The sequence below is a fragment of the Spermophilus citellus genome, assembly GCF_964194105.1.
Source record: "Spermophilus citellus genome assembly, chromosome: 5".
Classification (NCBI taxonomy): domain Eukaryota; kingdom Metazoa; phylum Chordata; class Mammalia; order Rodentia; family Sciuridae; genus Spermophilus; species Spermophilus citellus.
The window spans coordinates 72,350,466-72,362,887 of NC_138186.1; the positions used below are offsets into that span (position 1 = coordinate 72,350,466).

General features: G+C 34.0%; 1 protein-coding gene across 13 annotated transcripts in view; it reads left to right on the forward strand.

Moving 5' to 3' along the window:
- ZNF451 (zinc finger protein 451) overlaps positions 1–12,422 on the forward strand; it is a 143,213-nt gene that overhangs the window by 115,532 nt on the left and 15,259 nt on the right. For all 13 annotated transcript variants that reach the window (XR_014022340.1, XR_014022341.1, XR_014022342.1 and 10 more), the window contains 4 exons: positions 2,777–4,371; positions 6,555–6,695; positions 8,084–8,214; positions 9,080–9,266. Coding sequence is in view for 9 of the 13 variants with exons in the window: in XM_081296589.1 (XP_081152715.1) it covers positions 2,777–4,371; positions 6,555–6,695; positions 8,084–8,214; positions 9,080–9,266 (2,054 nt within the window). In the remaining 4 variants the exon portion in view is untranslated. The remainder of the gene's footprint in view (positions 1–2,776; positions 4,372–6,554; positions 6,696–8,083; positions 8,215–9,079; positions 9,267–12,422) is intronic.

The window sequence follows — 12,422 nt, forward strand, 5'->3', positions numbered from 1 at the left end:
GAATTCAATCCCCGGTTTAAAAAAAAAAAAAAAGCCCCTTTCATTTATAGTACAACTGAAGTACTTAACAGATGAAATGGAATGATATCTAGGATTTACTTCAAAATAATTAACTTGTGGAGGTTAGGAATATAAATCAAACATGACTGTTATTATGATAACTATTAAAAGCAGGTTGTAAAAGTTACAGTGGTGGTCTTTATACTATTCTCCCTACTTTCATGTATAACTTAAAAAGATTATATTGTAAAGACAAAGCAAAAGCATATTGGAATCCTCCTTCATTACTCAATAAATTTAGCCTATCACTGAGACTTAATCTTTCACATGTGTATGATATTTTCCAGTTAACTTAAAGCCCAGGCACTATTTTAACCCTGTCACCTCCCATTCACAGAACACATACACAACTTAGAACTATTAGCTTGTAATTTGTTTATCAGTTCTCATGTTGATGGACATGTAGGGTTTCTTTTTGCAGTTTATAGCTATTATGAAAAAACTGCTAGGAACATTTTACACAAGTCTTTTTGTAGATATATATTTTCATTTCTCTTAGGTAAACATGTAAGAGTGGAATTGCTGATTAAAAAGTAGATATATATTTAACTTTATAAGAAATGATTAAATATTTTCCCAAAGTAGTTGTATCACTTTACATTTATACGAGCAAGGTATGAAAGTTCTAATTTCATGCTTGCCAACATTTCCTTTTACCTATTCTTATGTTTCATTGTGATTTTAATTATCAAGTTTTTTTGATGAAAGATATTGAGCACTAATTGCTTATGAAAAGTCTGTTGAAGGATTGTGCCTATTTTAAAAATAGGATTGTTTGATCTTTTAGTAGTGAGCTGGGGTTCTTCATATATACAAACTTTTGTCAAATTTCTGTTTAGATTATGGGACTTTCTAGAATTATATGTGTCATGGTTGGTACCCCAAAGGTTCATGTGCTGGAAGCTTGGTCCCCCATTATTGAGAAGTAGTAGAACCTTTAAGAAGTAAGTAGGTTATGAGTGCACCACCCTGAGAGGAGATTGATGCCTGTTTCATGGAGAAGGTGAGGTCTCATGGGACTGGATAAGTCACCCTGAGGGTGGGTTGTTGTAAAGCAAGGCCTCTTCTACATGCAACTGCTGTCCTCTCTCACAGATAGATGTTTCTGCCTTTGCTAGATGCAGAGATCTTGAACTTCTCTGCTTCCAAAACTGTGGGTTAAGTAAATCCCTTTGTAATAATACTCAGCTTCAAGTATTTTGTTGTATATACATAAAGACAATACAAATATTTTTTTAGTTCTAGATTCACATTTTTTTAAATTTATTTATCTTTATGTGGTGCTGAGGATTGAACTCAGTTCCTCACAGATGCAAGGCAAGCACTCTACCCCTGAGCTACAACCCCAGCCCTCAAATATTCTTGAATATATTTTCCCAGTCTATTATTTGTATATTCATATTAATAATTATATCTTTTGAAGAACAGACTCTCTTAACCTCATTGAGTATAATTTGTGTTTGCCTGTTCTTGCTTCAAGAATATATTCTATTTTATTTTGGGGGTGTACTGGGGATTGAACTCAGGGACACTGAGCCATATCCCCAGCCCTATTTTGTATTTTGTTTAGAGGCATGGTCTCACTGAGTTGCTTAGCACCTTGGGTTTTGTGAACCTGGCTTTGAATTCGCGATCCTCCTACCTCAGCCTCCAGAGCTGCTGGGATTATAGGCATATGCCACCACACCGACTTTTTAAAAAAATATTAGCATTTAAAGGTATAGATTTCCCTCTAAGCACTGTATTACCTGCATTCCATAGATTTTGATGAATTATGATTTCTTTTGCATTCAGTTAAAAATATTTTTTTCTTAAATAATTAAAAATAGTTATTGTATGAGTTGGCAATTTCCACTTCTAGAGATACAGCCAAAAAAAATGAAAACATAGGCCCATGCAAATAATTTATGTTTGTTTGAAGCTGCATTATTCATGATTCTTTCAACTGACAAAGAAAATGTGGCATATCCATACAATGGAGTATCATTTGACTTTAAAAAGGAATGAAATACTGTGCATGCTACAACCTAAGGAACCTTGAAAACATGATAAATGATATAAGCCAGTCAGAAGAGTCCACTTACTATATAATTTCATTCATATAACATTCCAGAATGGGGAAATTCACAGAAATGGAAAGTAGTTGCACAGGGCTTAGTGATTGTTTTGGGGTTGGGAAGCATTAGGGTGAAAAGGATAGTTACAGTGTGTGTAATTTCTTTTTGATGTGATATGGTGTTCTCAAACTGTAATAATGGTTGTGCATATTTATTATTGAATTTTGCTCTTTAGGCAGGCATATTCCTGATGTAAAATTAATCAGGTAAATACAAGGTTATCTGCGGCCTTATGTTAGTGTTCCTCCAAATAGTTTTAATTGCTTGGAGAGTCAATTTGTTTGTCTGATAAAGGTGATAAGGTCATGTATCAGTGCATTTGATTCTGACTTTAATTTTCTTGTGTTTACTTGGATATTTTTTAATCTTCTGATTCTAGTTTTAACTTTTTGTGTATGGGTTAGAAATAGACAAAATATAGATAATACTTAGGTACTTTGAGATGATACAGTATCATTAAATTTCCTGTATCCTTATTGAAAAATATGTATCAGTATTTATATGTTAGTTATTTAAAAATACCTGTCATAAAAAGCAAAAATGGTATATTTGGAAAATTCTTACAAAGGAATGTTTTGTTTCGTTTTAATCCAATTTAGGGTTCGTTGTCGTAGTGCTGGACCTGTAGCTATAGCTGAGAAAAGCATTACTCAGGTTGCAGAAAAATTCATATTAAGAGGCTATTGTCCAAATTGCAACCAGGTCTTTATGGATGAAACCAGCACCCTAATTCACAAGCAGAATTCAGGACACAAAATCCGAGTCGCTAACTCAGTCCAAGAATCAGTCTTACTATATTGCCACAGTAGTGAAGGGAACAGACCTCCATCTGACTTGAATTTATTAGATCAACCACAGCTTTCATCACTTAAAAGAACTATGTCTATTAAAGAATCTAGCTCACAGGATTGCAGCATGATTCCAAAAAAGAAGATGAATTTAGAAGATAAAAGGCATGAAGGTGTGGTTTGTGTCCAGAAAGAAAGGTCAGTAATTAAAACCTGGTTTTGTGAATGCAGTCAGCGATTCCCAAGTGAAGATGCAGTAGAAAAGCATGTTTTTTCAGCAAACACAATGTGTTACAAGTGTGTGGTCTGTGGAAAGGTGTGCGAAGATTCAGGGGTCATCCGTTTACACATGAGTCGTATTCATGGAGGGGCACATTTAAATAACTTTCTTTTTTGGTGTCGGACATGCAAAAAGGAGTTAATGAAGAAAGATTCTATCATGGCACATGTGACTGAATATCATAATGGGCACAGATATTTTTATGAGATGGATGAGATACAAGATGAAACTTTGCCATCATCCTCTATGGTGAGTAATTTGGCTGCTAACAAACCTCCTTCAGCTATTACTGTTGATCATATCCCAGCAAATAGCCCTCCAAGAGGCAAATGGCAATGCCGAATTTGTGAAGATATGTTTGATTCCCAAGAATGTGTGAAAAAACACTGCTTGTCTTTGGCAAGTCACCAATTTCATAGATACAGCTGTGCCCATTGCAAAAAGACTTTTCATAAGATAGAAACCTTATACCGGCATTGCCAAGATGAACATAACAATGAAATAAAGATTAAATACTTCTGTGGACTTTGTGATCTTATCTTTAATGTGGAAGAAGCATTTCTGAGTCATTATAAGGAGCACCACAGCACAGATTATGTGTTTGTGTCAGAAAAAACTGAAACTTCAATTAAAACTGAGGAAGATTTTCCAGTTATAGAGACCGGTAACCTGTTAACCTGTGGTTGCCGTGAGAGTTACATCTGTAAAGTCAACAGAAAGGAAGATTATGGTAGATGTCTTCAAATCATGCTAGATAAAGGTAAACTATGGTTTCGCTGCAATTTGTGTTCAGCAACAGCACAGAATTTAGCCAGCATGAACACTCATATCCTTCAAGTACATGGAGAAGAAAAGAGGGATAAAGAGGAGCAGCAGTATGTAATCAAGTGTGGCATTTGCACCAAAGCATTTCATAATCCTGAGAGTGCTCAGCAGCACTTCCATAGAAAACATGGCTTCTTACAGAAACCCAGCGTGGCTCATTTTGGATCTGAAAAAGGGAGCACATACAAGTTTACTGCCAGTGCCCCACGTACAGAGAAAAAACCAAAACAGGCAGTGAGTTGTCCAAAAAACTCAGACATCGAGAAAGGAGCTGAAAATGACCTAAGCTGGCAGAATATAGGTATGGCTTTACAATTCTGCACATTTCACATAGTAATATAAAAACTTGTATGCAGTGCATCCACCATTTTTGTGAAAGTTAAAGATTCAGTTTTGAAGTAAGAAACAAGATGATACATCATTCACTTAATTACTGCAGCATATATTTTTGGGGGATTTGTATTCCTACTACTCTCTTCATCCACTTTCTAAACTTAAGAGGGGGGAGAGTGTTGGCTTTAAATAATACATATTTTAGATCTCATTTCTTTTACAAAAGGCATGGGGATTTTCAGAAAAAGGAAGTTGATAGTTTTTCTGAAAGATTTGAAATTCTGAACCTTACTATCATTTAGATTTTTCGGTACCATTTATTTAGATTCATTAAAAAATAAAATAGATTAAAAATTATTTTTATTGTCTGGCCTGTTTGTTTAAGTATGAGAAATCTTAAAGGCAATTTCAGCATTTATATATTTTTGTTGCAGTTTATTTGAAAGTAAAGCTTTAACATACAGCTAAAATAGCAATTAGAAGTAGAATTAAAAGTGGTAGAAACTAGAGATAAATTGAGATGAATCCCCTTGTTTATACATATTCTGAACTTTATTTCTTTCATATTGTAGGATTCAGTAAGTAGTATAGTGATTTGATTTTGTTTAGAAGTTTAAGCGCCTGTTGTTTTAGAGTGTAATTTTAAGTCCGTAGCCTTTTAAACAAATATTAGTTCATGGTGAGTTATATAATGGATAGCGGAGATGATGAGAACATGTGAAAATTTTGGCTTATAAAATGTTTTTGTGAACCATTGCATTATTGTTTATTTGTTTATTTTTAGAAACAGAGTCTGTTTTGCTCAGGCTGATCAAACTTGTGGGCTCAAGTGATCCTTCTACCTTAGCCTCCTGAGTAGCTGGGACTACAGGTGTGCACCACCACACCCAGCTATGAACCACTGAATTTTTATAGGCTTGCACACATAAAATCAACATTACCTTTTTTTATCATGGCACGTTTTCAGTAAGAAAGAATTAAATCGTGTCCAGCATAGTCAACTCTACTACTCTAGATAGTGAAAATAGTGGTCACACCATTTTATGTTTTTATGTTTGGCTTTTGCTTTTCTCAGTAATTTTGCATTAATCTATCTTTGATAAAAGATGACTAATATATAAATATAGAATTATTAAGAACTTGAAGATATAAAGTGGCTTGGAAATGGAAGGGGATGGTAGTAATATATTTGAAGAAAACTATTAGGCAGAGTAAAAACTTCATTTTTAAGATAATTTAATATTTTAAAGTCTGCATTACTAATACTGGAAACAGGAAGTTCTTGTCAAGGTAAAAGAGTATGAAATAAGGGAAAGGAGAGAGAGAGAATGAGGGAGAATGGAAGGAGATGAAAGAATTTGAGAGAACCAAGAAAGATATATCTATAATTAAAGGTATTAATGGGCAACTACCACCTGTTTCTACCACTGTTTTATGGCAATTGGGTTGTTGGTTATCTTATTTCTGCTCTCTAGGGAATTTTCTATTCTTTCCTTTCCTTTTCTTTCCTCTTCTTTCTTTTGAACCTAGGGGTTCCTAGGTTCAAAAGAAACCAGCTACATCCCCAGCCCTTTTTATTTTTTATTTTAAAACAGGTTCTCACTAAGTTGCTGAGGCTAATTGCAACTTGAAATCCTCCTGCCTCAACCTCCCAAGTCACTGGGATTACAAACATGTGGCACCATGCTTGGCTTTCTAGGGGATTTAATCTTAGAGCCAGGGGGCTCCTAATAAATCAGTCTAAATTAGGAAAAGAAGCAAATTCTAGTGGCAAGGACATTCTTGCCAGTCACCTTGAAATTTTATTTTGGTGGATGTTGTGAATTGTAAGTTCTTGGTTATATACTGTTGACACTTGATTTTCTAGTACATTGATTTGTTTAAAACTTTTTTTTATGAATGACTTAAATAATAATAAAATGACATTATTTTTTTAAATCAAAGATATTTATAAAATATATATAATCAAGTATTTAAGCATAAACCATTACCATGTATAAATTTGAATTACCTTAAAAGTATTAGATAGATGAATTAATATATAAAATTAATTATTTTGCCTGTTAGGCCTGTAATATCTTTTAGACTGAGAAAATAGAATGTTTATAGCAGAGTCTTACTAAATTCATGTTAATGTTTCTGTATTCTTAGAGGAAGAAGTTGAGCTTCCAGATTTGGATTACCTGCGAACCATGACTCATATAGTCTTTGTAGATTTTGATAATTGGTCAAACTTTTTTGGTCATCTACCAGGGCATCTTAACCAAGGAACATTTATTTGGGGCTTTCAAGGTATGATCAATAAGGAAAACGTGAGATAACCTCTCTCCATAATGATTTCTTTTAAGAAATTCCATAGAACCTTCTTGAACATGAGAACATAATTTGAATAGTGTTACTTTGCATTATGTTAAGTTTGCTAGAATATTTTTCTTTTTACATGTCTTTATGGTAAACATTAGCTCTTTTTGGTGACCCAAAGTTTATAAATCTTTTTTTTTGGGGGGGGGGCGGCGGCTACTAGGGATTATACTGAAGGGCACTTGACCACTGAGCCACATCTCCAGCCTTATTTTGTATTTTATTTATTTATTTATTTGTTTATTTTAATATTTTTTTAGTTATACATGGGCACAATATCTTTATTTTTGTTTGTTTATTTTTATGTGGTGCTGAGGATTGAACCCAGGGTCTCACGCATGAGAGGCGAGTGCTCTACCGCTGAGCCACAACTCCAGCCCCTTATTTTGTATTTTATTTAAAGACAGGATCTCACTGAGTTTCTTAGAGCCTTGCTAAGTTGCTGAGGCTGGCTTTGAATTTGCACTCCTTCTGCCTTAGCCTCCCAAGTTGCTGTGATTACAGGCGTGTGCCACTGTGTCTGGCAATATACATCTTTTGATACAGAGTAAAAAAGATTTTATTCACCACCTATAATGTGCCAGACTCTACTGCTTGATACAAACACGGATACTGATTATTATTATTTTTTTAAAATACAAGGAAACAGACTGACAAGTTTATTATTTTTTTAAAGTGATAACTAATAAAAAGCAGTAGAATTAGTGTTATTTTCAACATGCCACAACTGCCTCTTCAGTTCATCCTTCCTTTCTTAAGTATGTACCTTCATCTAAATCTCTTTATAAACCAAACCACGGACCAGACCTGAGGGAGATGATTTTGGGTTTGCAGAGCTTTTAGTATAGTGAGTATCTAATATAGTTTATATTTGAGAGGAAATGGCTTATATAGAGGATGATTAGGATTAAAGATAGAAATATACTGCCCTATATAAATTAGCCAGTATAAAGTTTTATTAGGTCTAGCTTTCCTGATTGCTCATCATTTCTGTCCACTGCTCATCTGTGTCATGTTTGTAAAAAACATTAATTTGCATTCATGTAGAATAATGCCTTCAAAGAATTTTCACACATATTACTTTAGATTTTATTTAACATCCCTGTGAATTTTCACACGAGTAGGCAGATCAGGGAATTTGGCCTACATTTCCAAGATGTAGTATCAAGATGGTGATGCCTATACAAGACCTGCGTTCCCCACATTCTATCTAGTACTTTCTCTCTAGAAAAAAAAAAAAAGTTTAGTGTTTCCTTTGATACAGTTTTTAGTCTTTTCCTCCTGTTTGACTGTCATTTTACCTTTTCTAAAATTATTAGGAGGAAACACGAACTGGAAGCCTCCACTCAACTGTAAGATCTATAATTACTTGAACAGAATTGGATGCTTCTTCCTTCATCCTCGCTGTAGTAAAAGAAAAGATGCTGCTGATTTTGCCATATGTATGCATGTGAGTCATTGTTTAATTCAAAATGTAATGTGAATCCAGGATCCACTTGAATTTTTTCCCCATTTGAACTGTATGTAATGTCAGTATAGATCATTCTTCAGTACTATATTTTTGAATGAAACCTATGTCAGGTTCTACTTTTGACTACTGTGAGAGTAGAGGCCTGTGGCATGTTGTTTACTGCTATAGCCCCCAATTCCCAGCAGACCCTCAACTATACATAGTAGATCTACCTTCATTATTTATGGAATGAGTGATTGAGATGATACTGTACTTTATTTATGCTAAGTTACTTCACATTTGTATTTCTGACATTCAGAGACACTGTTCACAGTCACTGTTGACTGAGATAGAATTTTCATTTACATCTGTCTCTGCCAGTTACCTAGAGAAACCACTGACCTAGGGCCCATTTTATATTAAATTCTCTACTAGAAACTTTGTCACACTGATAATGTGAATGTATTCATGTTGATTTATTAATGTGAAGGTAAACCACAAGAGATTAAACCACAAGAGATTTCCTTTCCCTTCTATCCAGTGCCAAGATTGAATCATGCAGATTACCTTGCTTCCCTTTTCTCTATTATGGATTTATTTCTTATTTTCCCTTACATTGAGTGTGTAGTCCTTTGGAGTTACTGCTTTATGTGGATCCTCCTGTTGGACTTCATTTTGGCTTTTTCTTTTACCTTGATCGTATAAATGATGGCATCTTATATTTGGTTAAATGTGGCATATTTCATTTATGAAGACGTAGGCTAGGAAATAAGCCTAGTGTGCTTTTTTAGATATGTGAAGTAGATGTAACTTGATTTGAAACTCATATTGATTTTTACAACCTATTCCATTTGTTCCAACATAGGCTGGCCGTCTAGATGAACAACTACCCAAGCAAATTCCTTTCACCATCCTCTCAGGAGATCAAGGTTTTCTGGAGCTAGAGAATCAATTTAAGAAGACTCAGAGGCCAGCTCATATACTAAACCCTCACCACTTAGAGGGAGATATGATGTGTGCCTTGTTAAATAGCATTTCTGATACCACCAAAGGTATGCAGCTGCAGTCACAGTGCAAACCACCCAAGAGGAGGAGACTTCACTGCTGAGAGAAACCAATAAACTGCTGTCCTCTAGTGAACTTTTGCCTGTTTATAAACCTTCATGTTGTCATACTTCTATCTTATTTATCTTTTCCCTATTTCCCTTTAATTCTTTAGTGTTTTAGAAGGACAATAATTCACAGTAATTTTCCATAGCCTTTTTTAAAATCTAGTATATAAAAAACCATACTCATGGGCTGGGGTTGTGGCTCAGTGGTAGAGTATTCGTCTAGCACATGTGAGGCCCTGGATTTGATCCTCAGCACCACATAATAAATAAAATTAAGGTATTGTATCCAACTATAACTAAAAAATAAATATAAAAAATCATCTATATAAAATATATAGTTATAGGTTGAAATATTATAATTTTAGAAACTTCAGAATTCAGATCTTTGTTTCTGAAATTTCAGATTTAGCTTCAGTTATGTCTATATATTTATTGTGGTGCTGGGGATTGAACCCAGGGCCTTGTGCATGCTAGGCAAGCATTCTACCAACTGAGCTGTATCCCCCAGTCCCTTTTTATTTTTTATTTTGAGACAAGGTCTTTAAATTACTATGATGGGTCTCCAACTTGCAATCCTCCTGCCTCATCCTCTGAGTCACTGGGATTATAGCTACCATGCCTGTTGGTACATCCTATCTTATTGCTGTAACTCATTATTATGAAATTGAAAGGAATGCTAATGATGGCTAGTTTTACTTCTCATTATTTAGGGATTCAGAAGATTTGGTTCCCACCACACACACCTCCCCAGTACTGGGAATCAAACCCAGGGTCTTTTTAAAAATGTTAATTTTGAGACTGGGTTTGCTAATTTGGGTCATCTGGTCTCCAACTTGCCATCTTCCTGCCTCAGGCTCCCAAGTGGCTGGGATTAAAGGCATGCACCATTATACCTGACCACATTCAATTTTTCATAATTTCTGAAATAAATATGGGAGAATAAAAACAATAAAATAATAATTTTTACTTCTCCTAATAGTTTGAATTCATAAATAAAATTTGAAGATATTAATGAATGATTAAATAACAAACAGTGGCTACTTTTTGGCATTTTGTTTTATGCCTTTAAATTTTCCAACTCTGCTTGCTTTTCAGTTATTTTTTTTTCTTTTAATATATTTGGAACCATATTTTAAATTGAAAGTCCATTCTGAAGAATCTTGCTCTCTTCACTAATAACAGTGGATCAATACACTTTTGCAAAATTGAGAATTGGTAATCTACTTAGCACAACTATACTCTTTATCAAAGTACTGATGCAAGGTTATAAAGGAAAATGACCTTTTACATATTTATGTTACATGTTAGTGCTGAATATTATCTTCCTGTTCTGTATTTTTCATTTTAATCAACTTTAAAAAAATTTTTTTTTAGTTGATGGACCTTTATTTTATTTATTTATATGTAGTACTGAGAATCAAACCCAATGCCTCATATGTGTTAGGCAAGCACTCTACCACTGAGCTACAATCCCAGCCCCTCCTCCACTCTTTATATATTGGTTTCCTTTTTATAAAAATTATTTTCTTCCATTCTTTTATCACCCTTTCCTTTATCCTCAACAACATAATATTCTATATTCTATAAAATACTTTTATAAATATTCTATAAAATACTTAAATTTTTACCTTTTCCACACTAGGCCAACTTCCTTTTCCTTCTCTTATGCTGCTTCTTTGGGGAACATTTCTTTTTAAATTTATAATGTAAAACCTGTTATGAATTTCCCTCTATTTCTGTTCAACTTGAATGAGAGCTGTATATGAGAAGGCCTGCATGGATACATTAGGGTTGGAGGTAAAATATGGTTTATTAATATGCTCATTAAACCCTTCTGAATGTATTCTATTATATATATTTATATATATATGTATATATGTATGTATGTATACATATATATATATATATATAGTAGTTGGGCACAATACCTTTATTTATTTTTATGTGGTGCTGAGAATCGAACCCAGGGCCTCACATGTGCTAGGCGAGCACTCTACCACTGAACCACAACCCCAGCCCTCTTTTTTTAATATTTATTTTTTAGTTGTAGTTGAACACAATACCTTTATGTCACTTATTTATTTTTTCGTGGTGCTGAGGAACGAACCCAGGGTCTCGCATGTGTAAGGCGAGCGCTCTACTGCTGAGCCACCACCCCAGCCCCTCTTTTTTTTTTTTTTTAATATTTTTTAGTTACAGATGGACACAATACCTTTTTTTTCTTAAATTTATTTTTATGTGGTGCTGAGGCTCAAACCCAGTGCCTCACACATGCTAGGCAAGTACTCTACCACTGAGCTATAATCCCAGCCCACTCTATGTACTCTTTATCATTCATATGTAGTACTTATTTGAATATACTGCTTTTTGAAAACACATGTATACTTTATTCTGAATTTTTGTGAAATGCAGAGATCGTGCAATACATAAAGAAGGGCATGGGTTTTGAGTGCTAACTTTGCTACTTCCTAGCAGTGTGATTTCAGGCAAGTTACTTAATTTTTTCAGAATCTCATTGTTTGTATCTTTTTGGTTATAAGAATTAGTGATCTATGTAAAATGTCTAGCACAGCATATAAAGCATACTATGGACTCAACAAATGGTAGCTCTTTGTATTAGTACTATCATAAAAAGAAAATAAGACTCCTCGCCACTACATTTTATGTATGCATTTTTAGTTGTTGGTGGACACAATACCTTTATTTTTATGTGGTGCCAAGGATCGAACCACCTCACACATGCCAGGCGAGCATTCTATTACTGAGCCACAGCCACAGCCCACCCCAGCCCCAGCCTTAACCACTACATTTTTAAAGTAATGAAAATAATTAAGTGCTTGATGAAGAAGTGTAGTATCTTTAAAACAGAAGATTTTACCTTTACCTAGATTTAAGGATCAAATGAATAATGCTTTCAAAACTCTAAAATTAAAAAAAAAAAGTTATATGAAAACAGTATATTCAAAGTTTAGTTATCTGAATCAATATCAAATTTTTTCTTTATTCCATCATTTTTCCTAGTAAATGGCTTTGTGAATGGTAGAATAATAGTTTGTAATGGAGTGGTATTTAATATATATTTTGGTATTTTAAAAA